This window comes from Durio zibethinus, chromosome 28 (genome assembly GCF_047325235.1).
Source record: "Durio zibethinus cultivar Kanyao isolate XHJ-2024 chromosome 28, ASM4732523v1, whole genome shotgun sequence".
Taxonomy (NCBI): Eukaryota; Viridiplantae; Streptophyta; class Magnoliopsida; order Malvales; family Malvaceae; genus Durio; species Durio zibethinus.
The window spans coordinates 9176400-9200877 of NC_143189.1; the positions used below are offsets into that span (position 1 = coordinate 9176400).

The following is a 24478-nucleotide window of genomic DNA, read 5'->3' on the forward strand; positions in this document are numbered from 1 at the left end:
TTTTATAAAAACCATAGTAATATTTGTAAATTCGTATATACCAGTCCAATTTATGGACTGATCATGAGATTGTATATTTATATTAGAATTTTATGTTCTGATTCATAAACAAAGGCTTTTTTCTATTAAAGGATCAAATATAGAAAGAAAATAATTTGGTTTTACTTTAAAAGTAATGAGTCCAGATGCTAAATTAGATTGTATTCCTCTAATTACAACATTTATTGGGTTTAAAAATCATTGATCCATTAAAATAACAAGAATAGGTATATCTTTACCTGATATAAAAAGTGGTTTAATAGTAATCATGATAATACCAATATGAACATATTTTATTTTTGGGTATTTCGTAATAAAATGGTATATTTTTTGTTGAGAAAAAAGAGAAATTTCTATTTATCCTTGTTTAGAATCATTTGCTATGGTATCTCCAGACACTTTTTCTATGTGGCGTTTAAACTAGGGCTAAAAAATTTTGAAATAATTTGTTTTATACATCTCATCTTTTTTGATGAGTTGAATTTGTTTTAATTTTTCTTCAAATATAGTATGAGTTTTTCTCATAATATTTCTTAAATGAAGTCATTTCTTTTTTTGCAGGTTTTATAAAAGAATAACTAGACTGTATAGAAACTGTATTGGATTAGACGTGGCTTCATTAACCATAAAAATATATTCATGTTCATTGTTGGAAGATTTAGACTCAATTTCTAAAAATATCTCATAAAGAATTTGCTCTGTGTCTGATATTTCTTCTACATAAACAACAAAAAGCTCTTGTTGTTCAAGAGTTTTTATAATATTTTTTGCACTTTGTCCCTTGTTAGGACAATTACTAGCAATATGATCTTCTTGATCACAAATAAAACATTTGCATTTTTCTTTCTCTTTTTTCTTTGATTTGTTTTTTCTTTTAACAACATATTTTTTGTTGGGTTTGATTTGATTTTTATAAAGTTTTCATTTTTTTTAATAGAATAACGTTTCCTTTTGAAACACTTCTTGTATTTTGATTATTGTTTACAACCAAAATTGAATTCCTCTTGCAAAATCTTAGTACATTGTTTATGACTAAGTTTGCTTTTTATTTGTATAGTTGCATGTTCTTTTAAGTAGTATTCAATAACTTGATTTTGTATGTACTATGTACGATTTCCTAAAGTATCATATAAAGAGATACTGAGATTCGTCAAAGTTGCTTTTTCTAATTTTGTTTTTAGAAAAATAGAATAATTTTGAGAACGTAATTCATCCCATGGTGAAGAAAGTTTATGAAAATATTATTCTAACCAGAATTTGGAATGTTCCTCATCTAAACGCTGATATTCACTCATATATTTTTTTGAAAATTCATCGAGATTTAGGATGTTACACAATTTGAGTTTAGAAAGAATATATTGAGCTTCATTATTAGCATCAACTTCTTCTATCATCCCACACATTTCATTTTTTATGATTTGTGTAAAAAGTTTTAAAAGAGCAGAAATAGTATAAGAGTTAAGAAGCTCTGTTTTTTTAGATTTTCCTAACTTAGTAGTTTTTCATTTTTTAAGAAACTTAAGGGCATCTCCCTACCAAGTTCCACAAAAGTAATTTAAAAATCTTTCTTTATTTCAAATATCTTTGTAGTTGGTTTCTACAATAGATATAGACTATGCTCATTCATCTATAGTTTTTCCATATTCTAAAAGGAAGACTTTAGATAAGTCTAAATATGTTCCACCTTGTGCTACAGTTCATTTGTTTAACGAATCTATATTTGTTGAAGATGGAGATTGTTGAGTTTGACTAGTTTGGCCTTGCTCAACAGTAGATGTTTGTTTTATTTTCTCTTTTTTAAGAAAATAACTAGGATTAATTGGATATGTTTCAACCGGTTGATATAATTCTGGATTTTGTTGAAAATTTGAGAATCATAATATGTCATCATTTTCTAGTTTAGAGATGTTGCCTATTTTTTTTCCTCTGTCCACTAGTTGTGGTAAAGGTTATGTATCTTCATCAGATGTTTCTTCATCAGATAAATCTGTTTCTATTTTAGACATTGGGTTAGTGGCTAAAATTTTAAAATTATCAGCTATTGCTTCTTCTTCACTATTTTTATTGGTTATGTCATAGTTAAGCATGTAGTGATAAAAAGAAAGGATCACTCAAGAAAAAGGAAAGAAAGCGAAAGAGAAATAGTTAAAAAGAAAAAGAAGATTATCTGGAAGCCTCTGCCTTTGTTAGGTGATAGCTTTTTTGTTTATGAAGGAAAAAGTTTGAAACAATGCCCGATGGTTTATCTTTACACTATAGAAGATTTAAATTTGTCTATTACTGTAACTACTATAGTGATTTCTGCTACAGTGGCTGCTATAATGATTTTTGTCAATAGGTGTTGGACTCCATACATTTTTGTTTGTTTCTATTGATAGCTTTGAAAATAGGCTAATTCTGATTTAGAATAACTTATCCTTCGAATCTTTTATCCAGATTATGAAGCTCTTCATCTTTTGTGTTTTAGGATTGAGGAGATACAATTCTTGATTTATTCCACATTTGTCATCTTTCTTGATACTGATATAGGATTTCTTGGGGATGGTCAAGATCTTCCATTTCAAAAAGTTGATATAGTAGCTTTAAAGCTTCTGGTTCGGATTCTATTTCAAGATCTTCATGTGGAGCATAATATTTAAGTACAAAAATTCTTCTACCATCAGTCCATGCAGCAATTTTGGGAAAGTTTGGTATGGTGGCAAGATCAAGCAAGGTTTTTGCCTTTTTCATAATAGAGATTCCTATTTGGAATTGGTATTGAGAGGGATTGGCCTACGCAGGAAAATCTAATGGGTTTAACATGGATAAAAACCCAAGAATCCTACAAACAAATTTTATATAAATTTCATAAATGAAGTTAGTGAAATTCTTTATTAAAAATGAGTAAACAAAAATTTTAATAAAAAATTCAAACGGATAAATTAATAGAGTTTAATGTGAATATAAATAATATGTAAACAAATTATTAAAAATTTTAATAAAAAATTCAAACTGATAAATTAATAAAGTTCAATGTGAAAATTAAATAAATTACTAAAAATATTATTTATAATTCAAATTTAATCGATATGTATTCAATGGTATAAATTATATTAATATTTTTACTAAAAATATCTATTTAATAAATATATCAAATTTAATTAAAACTTTTTCAAAATTTTATACATTTGATATATTTGATGAGATCTTTTAATCTATCAATTTTGATTTGCAATTTTAGTTTTTATTTACTCATTTCTAATAAAAAATTTTCACAATTTTCCCTTATAAAACTTTAAATTCTTTCGAGAGCTCTTAAAGCTTAAAAAAAAATGCTTTGCTTGGTCCACCAGCTACGTATACATCCTTCAATGTAAGTCAACTGTAGCTATATATATTTCAGCCTTATACCTTGGTTGCATCAACCAAAATCCCTCCTCTCCTCTATGACCGCATTAGGAACAGATTACGTTGTCTTCTTCGTTGCTTTCACATTACCCTAGCGCGTGGAATCCAAATGACTCAATTATGATCATCAACAATTCTTCCTCAGCTCTCCGCCGACTTTAGTTCAGCTTCTGCATTTCACCATGTGAGGCTCAGCTTTATTTTAGTGTGTCATGTGTTCCGCGCAACATTATCCTCCCACTAATTATTTGCAGCAATGATGAGGACATAAAGAACAGGTGACACGACATATGCCCAATGAACCAAAAAAAATATACATTCATATTCAGTACCACTAAACAATCAGCTTGGTCTATATGACTGTCTTAACTTTGGTCAAATTGGAACCAAAACCAACCAGTTTGTAAACTTTTTTCTCGAGTCATTCCCTTGCAAAGCACTATATATAGTCAAAAGCATACCATAGGTAATTCAGGACTTATTTCACGATAACCAATTGTTGGTTTTTTTAGAGGTAGGTTCTTTGAGACTTCCTTTTGCTGCTGTTCATGGCGACATATATGATTCTGGAAATATCAGTCCCCGTGCATATTTTTATATCCTCAAGCCACATGTCTTGCCTTGCTCAAAAACTCACTTGCATAAAATCAAGTAAAAGAAATAATAAAAAAAGGATTTAATCTCTTCACACACCATACCAAAAAGAAATGAAGTACAAAGTCAAATAACTTTGTAGAGTAAAGGTTTAATCAAAACTAGACAAGGAAAACCAAAGGAAATCTTTTTCTACCACCGATTGGACTATCTCGGTTTAGTGTTGCTCTTGTTTGAAAGACGAAATTGAAATTTTGACATATTTTATTCGCCATTTATTCACCTTAATATTGGCATTAAAAAATACCTGACGTCAAGATCAACGATGATTTCTAGCAATATTCCTTCTTGCAAGGTAGTTAGAAAGTTACATGTCTTTCTTTACATTTCTTTTAGCAAGTGTTTTTACAAATTCTTCAATACATAAAAATCATGATTAAAAAAAAAAAAACAGAGAATTTAATACTAGATTCAATATTAAGTTAATAATGTTTGTTTAATAAATTATGTTTATAATTAAATGACTAATATAATAACAAACTTACTTAAATAGGTAAATTATATATTATTTATTTATAAATTAATCATCTAATTTCAAATCAATAAAACGCTATTAAGACATATGTGATAAAGTAATATTTTATAAAATATATATATAATTTAAAATTACGAGACTGTTATTAAAATTTAAATGTTAAATCTGTTGGATATTAATTTTTTTAAAAATAATTATATAAATGAATTAAATTAAATCTTAAATTTATGATAAAATTATATTTAGTATTGTGTGTACTACATGCTCTCATCCCGAGCATGAGTTTTAGTTTCACCTAACAAAGCTTTTCTTTTGGACGTTACTAGTTCATAGATGATTTTAATTAATAGGCTACTAAATACTAATTAATTAAACAAATTCAAAAACAGTTTTCAACAATTAAGTATATCACAATATTCTAAAAATATACTTTAATTTAAAAATCTCCGACTCATACGAAAATCACTTGCCAATTAAGCCAATCAAAAACAAAAACGAAAGTAATTTTTACATTAACCTTTCCTTAAATGGATGTGAAATTTATTGAGTATAACAGTTTCTTATCAAGCAATCCAGCAAAGAAAAACTATCAATCAATTAACAATTGGCTTTTTTTTTTTTTTTTACCTTCTGTAAAAACGATTGCCCCAAGGCTCATCCGTGTTATGGCCTCACTGTGCTGCAGGATAAAACCCCAAAAGCAAGTCAAATAAATCAAATTAAATAAACCCCATAAAAAAAAAAAAAAAAAAAAAAAGAGAAAAGAAAGCACCCAATCTCCCTAAAATATTGTAATTACATAAACAAATCCACAAATTGCTGATTGGGGCCCATGAAAAATACTAGTATTTCATATGCTACTGTTCTTTAATACCAAATTATCCCATTATTTATTTTTAACAACGTAAATTTTAGATAAAATTTTTAGGTGAAATATGTCAAGTTTTTTTTTAATTAATAATAATTTAATAAAATAACTTAAATTGATAGATTTATAGAGTTTAATAAAAAAATTATTAAAACTACAATTTATAATTCAAATTTAATCTGTATTTAAATTTTGTCAAATTTTTTTATTAAAAATATTTATCTAAAAAATATATCAAAATTTATTTAATTTTTTTCAAATTTTACACATTTATTTACATATTTAAACTTTTCAATTTATTAATTTTAATTTTAATTTAATCCATTTTAATTAAAACCTTCTCAAGTTTCAACTAAACAATTCGATCTGAATCTTTTCCGTATATTAAGCATCATGACATTAATTTTTTTTTTAGGCAATGGCATTAATCTTTTTGCAAACCACAAATGATCAAAAAGACTAAACTTGCCACATTCAAACAAATAGCAACAACTGCCCAATAACTACCATCTGACAGATACCCTTCCATTTTCTCTTTATAAATTCAAAGCCATGCTTAACTTCGTTGTTCACAAAAAAAAGACTTGGTTTTTTCTTCTACTTGCTAAAACAAAGGGACAAAATGGGTGTAAATTCTAACAGGGTTGAAGATTTCTCTAGCCATACTGGAAGTACGAAAACAACAATTCTGAAGGTTTCAACAGAGATACCAATACCACCGCCAGAGCCAATGGAGATACACAATGTATGCCCGCCACCAAAGAAAACCACTTTCCAGAAGCTAAAACACAGGTTCTCTGAGATATTTTTCCCTGATGATCCACTCTACGGATTCAAGAAGCAAACTTGGTGTAAGAAACTGGTTTTGGGACTTCAGTTTTTGTTCCCAATATTCCAGTGGGGTCCTGAGTATAATCTCAGTCTGTTTAGGTCTGATGTCATCTCTGGTCTTACCATTTCTAGCCTTGCAATCCCACAGGTAATCATCAACACTGAAGCACAATAGCATCTATCTCTCATGGTTGTTCATGGGTTTTGATTTTGTCAACTAATGAAAATTAGTGGAGAAGTTTTTGAACATATTCCATTTTACTTTTGAATCATTAGAGTGGTCAATTTTTAAAAAGTTTATCAGTGAATAAGTGTGGCTTATGTGAACTGGATTTTTGTTTGTTGTCAGTTTTTAATAACAAAATTAATTTGTTTTTATTGTTGTCATATACTAAATAAAAAATTGTGTTGGTTCTGAACTTATATCCAAAGATGATTTTTGTTCTCAATAGTCAATCCTCATGTGAATTTAATTCAATTTCCTGTTGTGGTTGATATCACATGGTAAAGATTTTTGGATATCAGACATGATATTAACTGGGTCATTGTATTAAATAAATCATGTTATGGATCAAATTAATATTCATTTTTTTTACAAAATTGTTTCATTTGAAAAAAAAAATCCTTATTCTTTTATGCTAATCTATTTTGTTTTGTTGGACTGCAGGGAATCAGTTATGCAAAGCTTGCAAATTTGTCACCAACTGTTGGATTATGTTAGTATCAGAACCAAAACTACTTACTTGAATGCAATAATGGATAAAGGCAAATAAAATAAACTTTTATTAGTATCAATATTTCATCATTTCATGCAGATTCAAGCTTTGTTCCCCCATTGGTTTATTCTTTCCTTGGGAGTTCTAGACATCTTGCTGTTGGTCCAGTGTCCATTCCATCCTTAGTCATGGGCACAATGCTAAGTGAAAGTGTTTCCCCTGTTGAAGAGCCAATTCTCTACCTTAAATTAGCCTTCACTGCTACTTTCTTTGCTGGTTTATTTCACGCATCTTTGGGTCTGTTAAGGTACCTTCTTTTGATGTTCTAAAGTCAAAATGTATAAAGTTAGATAGTTAAGTGGAAGAATTTATACGGTTTTGCTCATTTTCCTTGAGGATTTATTGATAGTGACAACCTTAAGATTACTGAAAACGACCCCCTTCACAGTGGAACAAAGTCTGATATGCATATTGATTCTGTCTTAACACCTTTTAAAACATGGGCTTCCTAAATTCTATTCATCATTTTCAGAAAAATCAGAAGAATTCCTGAACATATTGGACTACGGACAAAAGCCAATTCATTATCTTTTAGTATTTTAATTGATTCTGGTTTATGATTTACAGTTTAGGCTTCATAATTGATTTTCTGTCCAAGGCAACTCTTGTTGGATTCATGGCTGGTGCAGCAGTCATTGTGTCATTACAGCAGCTGAAGGGATTACTTGGAATTGTTCATTTCACTGGCAAGATGCAATTCATTCCTGTTATGAACGCTGTATTTGACCACAGAAAAGAGGTAGGTGGCTTCATCAACGGAAACCAATGTAAACTTTCCTCTTCATTTTTATAAAATATGTTTCAAGAAAATGTTCCAATGGTAATATTGGTTAAATTAATCTGCAGTGGTCCTGGCAAACTATTGCAACGGGATTTACCTTCCTGTTGTTTCTGTTGACAGCAAGGCATATTGTAAGTATCTTCTCTATTATAACAAGAAAGTGATTTGTGCAGATTCTTGTTTAGTTCTTTAAATTTTGATGTTTGAAAATTTTGATGTAGAGCATGAAGAAACCAAAGCTTTTCTGGCAGATTCTTGTTTAGTTCTTTAAATTTTGATGTTTGAAAATTTTGATGTAGAGCATGAAGAAACCAAAGCTTTTCTGGCAGATTCTTTTTTAGTTCTTTAAATTTTGATGTTTGAAAATTTTGATGTAGAGCATGAAGAAACCAAAGCTTTTCTGGGTATCGGCAGCTGCTCCATTAGCATCAGTGATTCTCTCAACGCTTTGTGTGTTCTGCATTAAATCAAAAGCTCATGGAATCTCAATTGTAAGAAGTGATATTATATTCTTCTTTTATGTAAAAGAAGATCTTTTGAAAAGTTCTCCCAAATCTAAGTTGTGTCTTTCCTTTTTCTCTTTCACAGATTGGCCACTTGCAAAAGGGCTTTAATCCACCTTCATCTAACATGCTATACTTTAATGGCCAATATCTGGCATTAGCTGTCAAGACTGGCATAGTCACTGGGATCCTCTCCCTCACTGTAAGCTTTTCCTGAACCAACATTGCCATCAATATCTTATTCGATAGCTAAAATCGTTGTTATTACCACACCGCCATGGATTTGCAATGCACTGCATCCTCATTCTTGGTATCTAATTTCTATATGAATTCAAGTTTAATCTTTCTAATGTCCAACTGTTTCATAATGTTCTGTAGGAAGGGATTGCAGTGGGAAGGACATTTGCTTCTCTAAGGAACTACCAAGTTGATGGAAACAAAGAAATGATGGCTATTGGTCTCATGAACATGGCTGGTTCTTGCACTTCATGTTATGTCACAACAGGCGATGACTCTTTCAGAAATGACTTCGTAAAACTTCATGAAAAAGAGATGGTACTCAGGCATCTAAAACTATTCTTTTTCAACATGTCTTTCAGGATCATTTTCTCGATCTGCAGTAAATTACAATGCTGGAGCACAAACAGCGATCTCTAACGTAGTATTAGCTGCAGCTGTGCTTGTGACACTGCTGTTTCTCATGCCGCTATTTTACTACACCCCTAATGTCATCTTAGCAGCCATCATCATAACAGCAGTAATAGGACTTATCGATTATCAGGCCGCATACAAATTGTGGAAAGTTGACAAACTAGATTTCTTGGCTTGTGTTTGTTCCTTCTTCGGGGTTCTTTTCGTTTCTGTTCCTCTGGGACTTGCCATTGCAGTAAGCATTTAACTTCCTAGTGATTGCTTTCATCTCCTCTTCTCCTAGTATTGTACTGTTAAAAGCATCGACATAGAATTGAAGCAATGAAATTTGACAAGTTTTTTGGTCGATATCTAATTGCTTGGCCTGAAATTGCAGGTTGGAGTTTCTGTATTCAAGATTCGCTTGCATGTCACCAGGCCAAACACTGTGGTCTTGGGGAATATTCCAAGAACACCGATATACCAAAGCTTCAACCGATACAGAGAAGCTTCAAGGGTCCCTTCGTTTCTTATACTGGCCATTGAATCTCCAATCTACTTTGCAAATTCAACTTATCTACAAGAAAGGTCAATAAACTTTGCAATAGATTTCAATACGGAATGTTTCATTAGTCTAGAAAATTATGACACAGCACCTTCTTGAGAAATGGTTGTCTGACTGAAGGAATTTCTTTGTTGTAGGATATTAAGATGGATTCGAGAGGAGGAAGAATGGATTAAGGCAAACCATGAAAGCACTTTGAAATGTATAATTATTGACATGACCGGTAAGTTACTCCAAACACTCTTTGATCATCCTTTCAGAGGAAAAAGAAAACATAATATGTATTATTCCCAAGAATTTCCTACTGTATTTGGCTGACAGTAATACAATTTTCTCAGCTGTCACAGCCATAGATACTAGTGGCATTGACATGGCATGCGAACTAAGAAAGATCCTGGAGAAAAGATCACTCCAGGTAATGATTGCCACCAATGAGTTTCAGCACACATTCATTTTAAGCTTGAGGTTAAATCCAAGGCTGATAGAGTTTATTTTTCCAAAGTAGCATGTGTTGGTAAATCCTGTGGGAAGTGTGATGGAGAAGATGCATCACTCCAAAATCTTGGAGTCCTTTGGAATGAATTCATTCTATCTCACAGTTGGGGAAGCCGTGGGAGACATCTCAGTTTCATGGAAGCCTCAGCCATGACAATGACATTGTTGTAGAGAACTCAGCTAGACAACTTTTTCATTTCGCTAGAGACCCAAATCAATTGAAGGAATCCGATGCTTAGCATAATTGGTTCATGAACTACCTTTAAAGAAGTATCATTTAACATATATAAAATTTAAATTTAAGTACTTGCAATCCTTTCATTTATTTGCAAGTTAGGGCTTACTTTGTATAAGCAATTAAAGCTTATATTTTGGTTTAAAGGAGAAATGAAAGTTATGTTTTTTTTTTTAAAAAAAAAAAGAGTTTCGAAGCCTATTGCATTCCATCAAACCAAGTTGATGTCTGTTGGTTTTTCCAAAATTTATCTTCTCATATCATACGGATGTAAGAAATTAAACCAATTTATTTTGGATTTTCACCGGATCAAATTTTAGGCAGTTGCAAAAAGAGTTAATATAAAAATGGTCCCTAAACTATACACTTTTTATCAATTTGATATTTAAATGAATAAAATTATCAGTTTAATATTGCAACTTTCATTCTGTTATTCACTTTAATATCTAAAATTAACACTGTCAGTTAACTTATTAACGTAACATTAACATTCAACAAAATGTTAACATATGTCAAAAAAGTTCAGTCAACACTATATCTTTGATATCACGTCTACATTAAAAGAAAATTTTAAAAAAATTCAAAAACAAATCTAAAAAATCCTAAACAATTTCTAAAAAAATTCTAAATTTTTTTAAATCTAAAATATTTTTAAAAAATTATAAAAAAAAACTTAGAAACTAAAATATTTTTTAAAAATAAAAAATTCAAGAAGCTTAAGAAATTAAAAAAATCTCAAAACTTTGATAAAAAAATCCAAAAAATTCAAAAAAAATTGATGAAAAACTCAAGAAAAATGAAAATTTTAATAAAAATAAAATTTTGTTAAAATTCAAAAAAAATCACAAAAACTATAAAAATTTTAAATAAAAATATCTAAAAATTGTAAAAAAAATTTTAAAATTTTTGAAAATTTTCATTTTCTTTAATTTTACAATTTTAATTTTTTTTAAAAAATTTTTAGTTTTGAAAAAAAAATTGAATTTTTTTGGTTTTTTATGAAAATTTTAAGTTTTTTTAATTTTTAATTTTTTAGATTTTTTTAAATTTTTAAAAATATTTCAAATTTTTGAAATTATTTAATTTTTCAAAATTTTTTAAGAATTTTTAGAATTCTTTTTCAAATTTTCAAATTTTTTCAAAAATTTTTATATTTTTCTAATTTTTTTGATTATTTTCAAAATTTTTATTTTTTAATTTTCAGTTTTTTAAGTTTTTGTATTTTTTTAATTTAAAAAACATATTTTTTATTAAAATTTTCATTTTTTTGAATTTTTTATATTTTATTAAAATTTTTAGATTTTTTAATTTTTAAATTATCATAATTTTTATAATTTTTAAAAATATTTCATATTTTTTTATAATTTTTAAAAAGTTTTAAAATTTTTTAGAATTTTAAAAAAAAATTTTTAATTTTTTTTTTAATATTAATGTAACATTGATGTTGTAGCACTGGTTGGATTTTTTTACACATATCAATATCTTATTTGATATTTATATCATGTTAGCATTAAAAAATAACGACATTAGTTTAAGATATTGACATGATAATGGAATGAAAATTAAAGTATTAATTTGACAATTTTTTTATATTAAATTGATAAAAAAAATATAATTTTAAAGTTATTTTTATATTTAATCCTTGCAAAAATCACAAAGTTGTCGTTATCTTAAGTCGCAAGACATGACAAAATCAACATGGATTTCAAGTTTGAGATACTAATGGAAGCTAGCAAAATGACACAAGTCATAATCCAAAAATTGAGTTAACGTAATGAATGATCACTAAATTATAGTAAAATATTTAATGTGATATATAAATTATGAAATTTTTAACTAATATGATATTTGAAAAATTATTTATCCATCAAGTGTTATCCTTGGTCAAACTATGTAGTAACTGATTGTACTTATATAAAATTTAAACTTTAGTCCCTATATAATAATTTGTAAAAATTATATCCTTATACTAGTATAATTTAATAATGTTAATTTAATTGATAATAGTATTATTTGATCTACATTAAATTAACTAATGCGGTCATTGAATATACTGATATGGTATTGACTTTAACGATGTAGTATTGACTTGAAAATGTAGTAATTAGAATTGATAAAATTATTAAATTATGCAAATAGTCCTTGTACTCATATAAAATTTGAAGTTTAATTATTGTACTTGCATGAAATTTGAAGTTTAATTCCTTTAATACAAAAAATATTTTCAATTTTTACAAATTTTCTAATTTTTTAAAACATTAAATTTTAAAAATTGTTACAATATTTTCACATAATATTCTATCGCAATATTGAAAATTTTATTACAATATTTATTCACAATTTTCATATATTGGCACTAAATTTGTTACAATTTTTGTCACTCATGTGAAATACTATTACTAGTTTTGTTGTTATTTCTTGTTATATTCTATCATAAAATATAAATCTGCTATTAATTTTGTCATAGTTTTTTGCCACAATTGTAGTATATTATGGTCATATGAAAAAAAATCTTAAACCAATCTATTAAAAATCTATCATTAATTTATCAATATATGATATAAATCTATCATTATCTAATTAATAAAACTATTATTTTTTATTAATTTATCTAATGAATTAGAATTATAATTGCATCTTATAATGGTAAAATTATCCATAAAACAATGTTTTGCTCTTTTAAATTAAATCATATTTAAATGAATTTTTTTATAATCAAATATAGGTTTAAGATTGTTAATAAATTAAAGTAATTTACTAAACTAAATGTGTATTAGTTTTAAAATTAATCTTATTATTTAATTTAACATAATTATTTAAATAAGTTTTTTTTTTGTAAAGATTCAAAAAATTGAAACTTTTCATTATGATACACGATTTTAATGTTTTGATTTATCAAATAAATCATTTCTTCTTATTTTGTTATGATTCAAAATTTGTTTTTCAAATAGATAGAAACTCACCCTTTATAAGAATTTAAGTTTGAATCTTTTATTTTATTTGATTGGATAGAATGATCATTTCATTCATGATTTATTTTAGATTCATTATAAATTTTATTATATGATATATTTATACTAATTAAAATAATATTCACTTTCATATATTAATTTAAATTATTAATATTATAATTGATTAATATAAATGATAATAATAATATTATTAATATGATATTATTAATAATTAATTATAGACAATAAAAACTAATATATTAAAGTAACTAAAATAGTTTGTATGAATACAAAGACTAAATTTCAAATTTGTATTAATATAGAAACCATTTGCATAATTTAATAATTGATTTCATCAATCCCAAATGCAACATCAATAAGTCAATGTCACATTGTCAACGACCATATTAACTAATTTAGTGAAGATCAAGTAACATTATCTTATCAAATTAAATTAGTACAAGAATCTAATTTTTGTAAATTGTTGCATAAGAACTAAAATATAAATTTCACGTAAATACAAAAACTAATTACATAATTTGACCGTTATCATTTGAAATTGATTACGATAAATATGAATACTATTACTTTAGTTAACAGATTTATGATTTATGTACCACAGTAAAAACTTTTATAATTCAAGTTAAATATTTTATTATAATTTAAGGATCATTCATGACATTAACTTAAAATAAAACAACCAAATAATTTGGCCGTCTAATTTGACAAGTTCCTTTATCCTTTAGTTGCAAATGAGGGTAATATTTTATGAGTTTTCACCATGACATTGCCAAGCCAGTGAAACAAATTAAACTAAGAAAACATGCCAACTCAAGAAATTACTTCCACATCAACTTCTGAGTATTTCAATTTTAGCAACAAAAAAAAAAAAAAAAAACCAAATTTGCAAATCATATGATATCACTGATACTCAACATTTGTGGGAAATGCTTTAAACCAGAAAAATAGATAGTAATAACTATAAACAGAAGGCTCCACAACCCAGCTCATTAAAGCTTAAAAGGCCTATTGTCTACCAATTTAATTCTTTTAATTCACCTGATTGTGCCAATGGGCTCGGGAATGTGCAAAGAGGTAAGGGTTGCCCTCACTCCTCTTGAACCCTTTCATCACACTTCTCTGAACTGTTATCAAGATGAGTTTCTCTAATGAAGGACCAGGAGATAAATGTTCAATGGTCAAGCTGATGTTGCCCGCAAATCAGTTAAAGTCATACACAAAACTTGAGACTATCTCAAGCTTACATTCATCCACATGGGGGGAAAACACACCAAATCAGATAACTCAGCAGCCAATAGTATAGACTCAAAAGTTCTCAAATCATATGCAGACCTAAAAACTCAACCAAACAACTGTATTAAAGAATGAAAAACTAATCAACTATTCAGATAAAATCAGAAAACAGTATCAGAAGCAGTGTATATTCAGATAAAATCAGAAAACAGTATCAGAAGCAGTGTATCATCTTTCTCAAAGCCACCTATAGTTGTACATTTAGATCCCCTCACACAAATGCGTACCTAGCCATATGCGCTCCAGCTTCATATCACTTAAGCACCACTATCCCAAACTTTTATGCTTGCTCTCTATCATCTTCAGAAGCACTTCTCAATTATCTCAAGAAGCAACTAAAAATAGATTCAATAACTTAAGCTAGCTCTTTCTCATTGCGGATTGGATTTGGAATCTAAAGAATTATATCCTTCAGCTCCTCCATAGCAAAAACAAAGAATTTTAATGCCACAAGAAATTTCTTCAGACCTGATATTTTGTCAGTCAAACATCAGCGTGAAATAGTTTCAAATTTCAGCCAACACTATGATATTTGAAAAAAATAAGAATTGTAAACTGAAAAGGTATCAAGAATATAAACATTGTGGCATATTAAAGTTCAACCAAGAAAACTAGTTCTTGGGTCAATAACTAAAGAAGGTAATTATTTGAACAATTTCTGTTTTAACTTTACATAGTTCATTAGCTTTTTTTTTTTTTCTTATTTAACTAACATGAGAACTGGATGTTCTTTTAACAATTAGGGGTTAAGCATTAAAAGGGAAATTCTTTTCTGGAAATGCCACCAAGAATTTCACTGATACAAACCAACAAAAAATTTCTCAACCTAATATGCATGTTCTCAAACACTTTTAAGAAGTTACAAGCTATAAAACTAAATCATCTCAACCGAAATTCAAAGATATATGGTTCAGAAATTATATATATATATAAGATATTCTAAATCCACAAAATTAACATGTCCCCTAAAACAAACATTGTATAGAAGGAAAAGAATGCTTATGGAAGAAACTAGTGCTGCAAGCCTAAACAGCCCACTCAAGAAGGAAATGACTGGCAGAACAAGAGACTACTGCTGCACCAGACAACCAACGTCCAAAAAGACAAATGACATAAATTAGCACCAATCCATTGATGAAGTTGATGTTGAAAATCATCATACTCCCGTTGAGCATAAGAAAAACAAGTAAAATGCACAATTTATTGTGCATACCAACCATCAAACAGAATATCTTATGAAGGGCAGGACAATAAATAGCAATCCCACAAATTCAAGAAAGAATAAGTTGGAAAGCCAGCATTGACAATTCTACTGGAACCAAAGTCCCAAAAGAAAAGACAGACAACAGAATAATAAAGAAAAAATTATTTATTTCACATTACAATTTTCTTAAGTCACTTTAGCACATAGAGGAATTATTTCTTACTCGATCAGTATCGTGCTAAGGGAATCTCTCTCAGTTCCCGTTTAATGCATAGATGTTCACCTAGAAAAGCCATCACTGCAACTCCAGTACCATTCACAACCCACCATGTTATTGAGGAAGGCCAACCTCCATATATGATGCATATAAAAAGATGGATAATATATAGGGTGGCTGAAAAATCTAAGCACTTTTTTGCCCTTTCAATCAAATAAAGCATGTACACAGCCCTGCATAAATCCAAACAAAAAAAAAAAGTTAAAATTAGCTAAGTTTACAAAATGCTTAATACTATTATTATCTTTAAAATTCTTAGTACATCTTACTTAATTTTTTTCTGCACAAGAACATATAAACTACCGTTTAGTTTAAAACTAGGCAATATCTTCACAGAAGCAATATCATGTTCTGGCCATTAATTCACAATTAAACAAACCTTTGCTCATATAGAACACCAACTGAATCAGCAAGAATAACAGATGCAATGAATTGGGCAGGCAGGTAAATAACTTTCAAGTTTAGCTACTAGTGTCCTAAAAAAAGTTCAAGATTCAATGTTCTTACGTTTCAATTTCAAAATTCATGTGCAAAGCTTTCTAAATCTTAATTTAGTATCAGAAAAAGTATACATATCATAGAACAAATAGAACAAGCCAAACATCACGACTGTACAATGTAATCTGTACATTGATCCAAGCCAATCCTACAACATATAATCAAGGATGAAACAAGAGAAATTGGGATTTTGTAGTTTAATCATCAACAGTCAAAAGGTGTCACAAGGATGAGGTACACAGCAAAAGGAACGTTGGTAAGGTAACAGCAGGAAACATACTGAGTTTTGACTAAATAAATTATTCATATTCAAGCACATTCTAGCAACTAAAACATCTAAAAACCAGTAGATAGAAACCAACAATTTCTTCTATAAATGCATTCAAAAGTTCACGCTAGCAGACACAGATAAACATATAAATGAAGCATAGTTAAAAAACCAAGATGGGAATTATATGCTCACCCTGCAATAGAGCTGAGCAGAAATGAAGCAATGACACACCAGCTGGTAACGGTAGAGGTAGTAACAGTAGCAAAGTCAAAGAAAACCAAACTCACACGATAAACGCGAGTGCCGACAAGAAAGGAAACGAAGACTCCAAGAGTAAGGTAGTATAAACATTGAAGGTACACAATTTGGGCTACAATAAGGCAAGGGTCCCATACCACCGCACCGTAGAGAATGACTATAACTGAAATAGCCCCTTCAAATTCCGAATATCCCCAGATCAGCTAAAACCCCCCAAAAGAATTTCCATACTTATTCCTTGAAAGGATACTAAATTTCCGTTATACCCAAGGGTCAGATCCTTAACAAAAGTAGTTCCCTTGAATTTCTCAGAAAATTAAAAGGATCAAAGCTTGAGTTTTTCGAAGTTAAAGGAAACCCCAGTTTTTTAAGAATGAAACTTCAATGCCAAAATGGACTTTGATGTTCAATTTTTAGTGTACCCAAAATTGAGACTTGGCGAACTCGGATCTGATAAATCATTGAGTCCTGAGATAAACAAAACAGAATCAGGAAGACCTTTTTTGGAGGGAATCTGAGAATGAAAACCAGCTGCTTATTAATAACAGAAACAAGCAAACAAAAACAGAAAGATTTCTCAATTCCAGATTTCTCAATTCCAGCTAACTTGAAAAAAATTGAGATTTTGATTCAAAAAAGAAAAGAAAATCAAAATAGGCGAAGATTGAAAACTAGCCATCGAGATCGATAAAAGCGAGAGGTTTGGTAGCCTTATTTTACCTGAACAAATTCTGCAAATTTTGTTTTTTCAAAACCTTTGTTCTTATTAAAGAATAATAAACTTCTGCTGGGCTCCAATCTCCGCTGGAACTTTCTTTGGAGAGGATTAGCGCGTTTCACTTCGGATCAAAAGGTCGTGAGTTTGACTCCTACTGTTGTCGAAACATTAAGTAAGTATAATGTTTAATTATCCCTTTCTGTTCAGTGATTTACTTAATGCTGAAACCGATTTGTTAGCTGACTAATTCCAGAGAAAGCCAAATGGTCATGGAAAGTAAAACTCTTGGGCTTCCAATTTCCACCAAATGGATTGCATCCTTTTCAAATATAACTTCAAAATGGCAAACTCATGGCTTTTCCAGAGAGATGCAGAGTTGACGAGGCTTACTCAACGGGCCTATGACTGAAACTATATCTTTACTAAGATTGATTCGGAGTCGAAAAAAGCTATGTTGTTTTTCTGCTGTTAGTCGAATTGTTCTCTTCAGCATCTTTTACCCCGAGAGATGCATTCTTAAGGAGGGTACAGACTACAGAGTGTTTTCCATCCAAGCAATGAAATGCAGAACAGACTGCACCTTAATTCCCAATGAACATGCAAAGGTTGAAAACTTCAGAACCTGTGTTAGTATTTCACCAATATGAAGAAAAACACGGATCCTTACATGCACAAGTAAATTCCTTAATTTGAATATCTCGGTGTCAGATTTATACAGTAATACAAGGGTATTGCAAAAAGCGACAATGAAATTTAGCAGAAGAGTATTAGAACTCAGGATGGTTCACAGCCTCACTGTGAGCTACCTTTTCTCCTTCTGCTAGTTTTCCTTGCACTGATAGTGACTTTTGCTTCAGTTTCACCATTCTGTTGATGCTGATCATTTACAGGAACTTTGAATGAAGTCATTTGACTTCTCAACCGTAATATTTCACCTTTAGCAGATCCCAATTCTTCCTCAAGTTTCTTCACTCGCTTTTCTAAACTCTCCCTTTCCTTGCCAAGTGCCATGACAAGGCTATGAGCATCTTCCATGTTTTCTTGGGCTTCTTTAGATGCATTCTTCTGCTCTGTAAGTGTTTTATAGAGCAGCATTTTCTCATCCTCAAGACTATATATTTTAGCATTAGCCCTTTCAAGATCTCTAGAAAGTTTCAATATATTGCGGTTCGTCTCATCAAGTGACTTAGTAGCCTCTTCCAGGGCTGTTTCAAGTGATTTTCTTGCTTCCTTGTCCTTAGCAATACGCTTCTCCAAAACCTGTAGCTCTTTGTTTAAAGAAGAAACAATGTTTTTCTCTTCTTTCAAATCATTGGCTGTGCTTTCTGTCTTTTTATAGACATCTAGCAATTCCATCTGAAGGCTATCACGATTTTCTGTCATAGAAGTCAGCTCATGAGAAGAAATCTGCAGCTCCTCCCTTGTTTTCTTCAGAAGCTCCTTTGCAGTTGTGAGCTCACTGGCTAGAACTTCACCGCTTTGTTTTGCCTCATCAAGGCTATCATGCAGTTTTCGGTTTGCTTCATCAAACTCAGCCCTAACCCTAGAAACCTCAGACTCAAGCTCTTTACAATGATTTATTGATTGCTTTAGTTGATTGGACAGATCAGAAACCCCACTTCTGGGCTTCAAAAGAGTTTTCTCAGCAAGTTGAAGTTCTTCTTTTAGGTTCTTTACATTCTGCACTTCCACCTCCAGTGCTCTCTTCAGGTGTTCCCTTTCCTTGTGCAAATCAACAATAATTGCTTTATTTTCACTTACATCATTTAGAGCGAGCTCAAGTTTTTCTTTTAGAAGGTGAATTTCCTTTTCTCTTTCCCCCAAAAGCTTAGCATCTGCCGCTGAGTTATTTTCAGAAGACAATTTCAGATCATTGTAATCCTTCTGAAGAGCACCAAATTCCTCCTTAGAATTATCTCTTTCAACCATTAGAGAACTTATCCTAGCATTTAATTCATCCACTGCAGAATTCTTGGATTCAAGTTCACTTTGATTTCTCAGTAATTCTTCTTTCAATCCTTCAATCTCCAAATGTGCTTTCCCAAGTTCTTCCTTAGTTTGCTTGTAGGTAGTGTTCAAGTTCTTGAAATCTGATTCTTTTTCAACAAGGGAAGAGCTGAGCTTTTGAATGTCACCTTCCTTATCGCTTAGTTCAGAACTGAACAAGTTAATTTTTTCTTGTAGGACATCAACTGATTCAAGCTTTTCCTTCAGTTTTTGTTCAAGAGATATTTTCTCTTCCCCATCCTTTGAGAGGTTGCTTTGAAGACTGTCTATTTGAACTTTAAGCTTCTCAATTAACTTCTTCTCATTTTTCACTTCCTGCCCTAGGCCTTTGATTGTGGTGTTAGCTGAATTTAGTTGGTCCAATAAAGACAGCTGTTCTTCCTTTCCCTCTTTGAGTTGCTTGGTTCGTTCTTCCCGTTCATTTAGCAGCTTTGATTCAAAATCTTTCTCCATCTTAAAAAATTCAGCTTCCTTTCCTTGCAATTTGATCTTCATCTGCATGTTGCAATCAGTGAAAGATTAATTGTATACAAATCCAAAACAAGGGTATTCTGTAATGGAAATTGAATAAATAATTTAGAACTACAAACAGTATATTAAGGAGAAAACACCAAAAATATTCTTTAATCTCTGTTATTTCATTTTTTTTCCTTTCTCTATTGGAAAGAGATTAATTGATAGAAGGTAATGGAATGGGGAGGGGGAAAGGGGGGTTGAGAAGTGGGAGAGACAATGGTATTGTTGAAAAGCATCTGACTCTGTGTATCCAAAGGGAGGGAATTGACTTTTCCTTATTTGTGTTCTATCCATAAGTTCTTTAATTCTTCTTGAATGCTCAAAGCCATCTATAAACAATGAGAGATTGTACAACAAAATTTGACTTTGAAGGTAAGTGATGAGCTACCAATTCTAGGGTCTCATCAGTTGCTTTCATCTCCTTCCGAACGAAAGCATAGAGTGCACCAAGCACACCAGCACCAAAAACTCCAAGACCATTCAGGAGAGATAGAAAGGGATTAGATGGTGAATCTCCCCGTGCTTCCTGTCCATGCAAGCTACCCCATTAAGAAATTTTGAAACATAAAGTCATAAAATCAATAAGTAAACATAATGAAAGCAAATAGACTGGATGGGATCATATATGAGAAATTCAGACCTCTATCTTTTGGTTTTCCTCTGGTTTGTTTAGCCCGCTTTCTGCTATCTGGTTTTCCTCTAGTTTGTTTAACTCAGTTTCTTCTGAAATAAGATGAACACAGAACAGAAAATGAAACCAACTAAAACAATGTCGATATATACAAGTTCTATACATCAATGTCCCATAAGGCATTGACTGTACAATTCTACGACAAAAATTAGAGATAACCCATTACAATAAATTCAATAATTTGATTAAAAAGATCAAATATTGAAAGAAAAAGAAATTTAAAAATAGGGCTTTACTTAAGGTGGAGCCCTCAAGAGCTTTGGCTCTGAGTTGCAAGAAAGGAAGAATGGAAATACCCACAAAAAGAACCGTCCTCCTCTTGCTGTTTTCATGGGTAAGAGAAGCCATTGGAGGCCTGATGCTTCTCTTTCTTCTCTTGGTTTCTGCATTTCTGAAGTTAAAGATAACGGATTGAGAAGAAGAAGACGGTAATTGAGAGTTGGAAATGGGAGTTTGCAAATAGCAGGAGCTCACCATCACGAAAACCATTTCTATTTCTTCTTTTTTTTTTTTTAAATTGATCTTTTTGAGTCTGAGAGATATTTAATACACCATTTGTACGGTAAGATTGGTTGAACAATATTAAAAATAATAATAAAATTTATTATAATTGAAATTTTATAAGAATTATTATAATTACGATTAAAAAAAATTTTAATAAAAATTTTTTGTTAATTTAATTTTATTAAAATTAATATTTAAATTTAACTAAAAATAGATAACATAAACTTAACCGTATTACACAAAAAATGTGGTAAAATCCAAACGCCACTAAGCAGACTGAGGAAGAGAAGAAACTTCCTCCGACTTCGCTCTAACTTCCGGTTGTTTGTCTTTTGTCAGTGAAAGCTTTCGGAAAGACAAAAATGCCCCTCTTGGTTGTGATAATTAGCGGGAAACCCCTAGTTGACCAAAAAATGTTTTTCTTCTATTTGACCTTGTTATGGACTTTTGTGTATTTTCCTAGTATAGTTGACTCGAATCAAATATAACTCTCCTAATTTTTTATCTCTATTAGATTTGCAATAAAATTTAAATTTTATTTTAATTAATTCATACAATTATCTTTAAAATATAATATTCAATAAATTTAAATTTTAAGTACCAACCCATACAATCTGTAAAAAAGAAAATAAGAAAAAATTTACATAATTAAAAGTTAGCTAAAATATTAAAAGAGTGTTTAAAATTTATTACTTTATTTAAATAATTTTTTTATATTTTTATTGTATCTAAATAAGCATTTATCTTTTGATTTATATTCAAGTAAGTTTTTATTTTAAATAAAAGTCTTTTGGTTTATTTAAATACAAATTAAAAATTAAAAATTTATTTAGATATAAATTAAAAGTTAAGAGCATATTTGATTACAAAATAAAAGTTAAAAATTTATTTCAATGTAAAAAATATAAAATTTTATTTAAATAAAATAATAAAAATCAAAAGGCCTTTTTTTTTAATCATTTTAGCATTAAAAGTTTTTTTAAAAAATAAGTACAATTTAAAAGTAAATACATACATCACTGATGAGATAAATTATTAAGGAGACTCACATTGCTTGCATTATTAGTTATCTAACTCAATGATATAAGCACGTGCATAATTAGAAAATCAATCTCCCTTTAAGTAAGTAACCAAATAACAAATTTAACTAAAAATGACATTAAATGATCCAAAAACAACTATAATTAGAATCGATAAATATTTTTAAAAATTGAATCAAATTGATTTTTTGAGTGAAAAAAGTACATATTTTAACTATTGAATTAAATATATATATATGAAATTTAATTCAATTAATTTATAGAATCATTTTTAAAAATTAACAATCAACAAATTTAATATTTAAATTTTAACACTTACAATTTTTTCTCATACGTCCAACCTACTATATCTTTTGTATAAAAAAATAGAGTGTTGGCATAATAAAATGATATCTTTTGTATTAAAAAAAAAAACTATTGGTATAATAGATTTATAATTAAATAGATACTATTATATATTACTATGATGGCAGCGAAATTGATATTTGTTATCTTTTAAGTATCTGTATCCAAATTTATTTAATATTTTATAAAATTTGAATTTATTTAAATTTTCATTTAAGTTTAGTATCATTATCTAAATCTCAATCTGTTTAAGTAAATATTATCCATTTAAATATCTGAATTCATTAAAAATTTTATTTATTTAAAATTTTTATTGAATATAAAATAAATCAAATTTTAATTTAAAATTCAAATTTACTTTAATTAAAAAATAAATAAATACTATTTGTTAAGGTTTGAAACTTTCCACAAGTATGTAAAATAATTAATAAATTTGGATACAAATTTTAATATTTGTTATTATTTATTAAAATTTAAATTAATTCGAATCTATAAAATACTATTCATATCTTATTTGAATTTGTCACAAATAATAAATTTTTTATTTAAATTTATTAATTATTCATTTATAATTATTCAAATCTAATATAAATAAATTAAATAATAACGAATATTCATTTATTTAGTATTTATCCTCATTCTTACATATTTTTATGCTAGTATTATACGGGGCAAAATGGGTAATTGGAAAAAAGATATAGGTCCAATTACAAAAGCTGGATCAGGATTCAAGAGCTTTTATACCCAATGCAAATTTGGCAAGTAAGAAACGTGAAACTGACATTTATCCTGAACCTGGGTGGCTGTGTTACCACGTCACACAACTTTTTTCCTTTTCTGTAAAATGTAAATATTCTTAGCTTTCTTGTCACGTTCTCTACGGTTAGACAAAATCTATCACCAATTTCAACAAAAAGCAGTGGTCAGCTGCAGCCTGCACAAAGCAAATCTGTACTAAATTCAAGAACCCGCCTCTTAGAAAGAAAATTGTGAAAAAGCTAGTAGATCTTGCCACTTTCTTAAAAAAATAATAATAAAATAAAATAAAGAAAATATAGATTAAGGAAAATGTCCAAATCCATTTATTAATTCTTTGAAAATTTTAAAATTGAAGTTTTTTTTTTTTTTCTTAAATGTTAGATCTCCGTAAATACTATCAATTATCTAAACATACTTTTATTTTTATCAATTATGAAAGAATTGAAATGAATTACATTTAATTGTTAGTCTATCTATCATCCACTCGTTAAGGTTTTATTTGGACGATTAGTGGGTATCTCTTTCTATTAGGTCATCACGTTGTTTCGCCACTAAATCATAACAAAGTATAAAAATATGAGTATGGAAGGTAAATTTATCGGTAATCCATGAATTTTGACTTGATTTAATTATTTAAAGTTGATTTTTTAAATTAAATTTTAGTATTTTTAATTATTTATTTAATTTTATATTTATATATATTTATTTATATTTATATTTAAAAAATAATATTTTATCAATTTTGGATCAGATCATGTTGAATATGATTTTATATAATATCAGATTTGATTAAATTCAAGTGTAAAATAATTTTAAAAATTCAAATTGGATCAAATTCGATTATTATAAGTATAAAGTTGGATTGAGTTTAGGATGAACAAAAATT

General features: G+C 29.0%; 2 protein-coding genes and 1 pseudogene across 5 annotated transcripts; 1 reads left to right on the top strand and 2 right to left on the bottom strand.

The window, feature by feature from the left end:
• Positions 1-5966: 5966 nt before the first annotated feature.
• On the top strand, positions 5967-10299 carry LOC111281404 (putative sulfate transporter 3.4). The gene is made up of 13 exons (XM_022869152.2): positions 5967-6402; positions 6922-6970; positions 7070-7277; positions 7598-7769; positions 7877-7942; positions 8189-8302; positions 8400-8516; positions 8693-8819; positions 8914-9200; positions 9342-9532; positions 9647-9732; positions 9848-9924; positions 10015-10299. The coding sequence occupies exons 1-13, from the start codon at positions 6046-6048 to the stop codon at positions 10156-10158; spliced, it is 1995 nt and encodes a 664-aa protein (XP_022724887.2). The 5' UTR covers positions 5967-6045; the 3' UTR covers positions 10159-10299.
• Positions 10300-14060: 3761 nt separating this feature from the next.
• On the bottom strand, positions 14061-17474 carry LOC111280608 (uncharacterized; annotated as a pseudogene). Its single transcript, XR_016335052.1, has 4 exons — positions 17448-17474; positions 16947-17215; positions 15932-16158; positions 14061-14972 (listed from the first exon to the last, which is right to left on the bottom strand). The product of XR_016335052.1 is annotated as an uncharacterized LOC111280608 (transcript).
• A 919-nt stretch (positions 17475-18393) lies between these two features.
• On the bottom strand, positions 18394-21474 carry LOC111281402 (MAR-binding filament-like protein 1-1). 3 transcript variants are annotated; one of them, XM_089757155.1, is made up of 5 exons: positions 21419-21447; positions 21181-21335; positions 20894-20976; positions 20642-20779; positions 18394-20232 (listed from the first exon to the last, which is right to left on the bottom strand). In XM_089757155.1, exons 2-5 carry the CDS (start codon positions 21290-21292, stop codon positions 18523-18525), a joined length of 2043 nt encoding a protein of 680 aa, XP_089613281.1. In that variant the 5' UTR covers positions 21293-21335; positions 21419-21447; the 3' UTR covers positions 18394-18522. The 3 variants fall into 3 exon arrangements, with proteins under 3 accessions (XP_089613281.1, XP_022724886.2, XP_022724884.2); XM_022869151.2 differs by having other exon boundaries at positions 21241-21474; XM_022869149.2 differs by having other exon boundaries at positions 21181-21474.
• Between the last annotated feature and the right edge of the window lie 3004 nt (positions 21475-24478).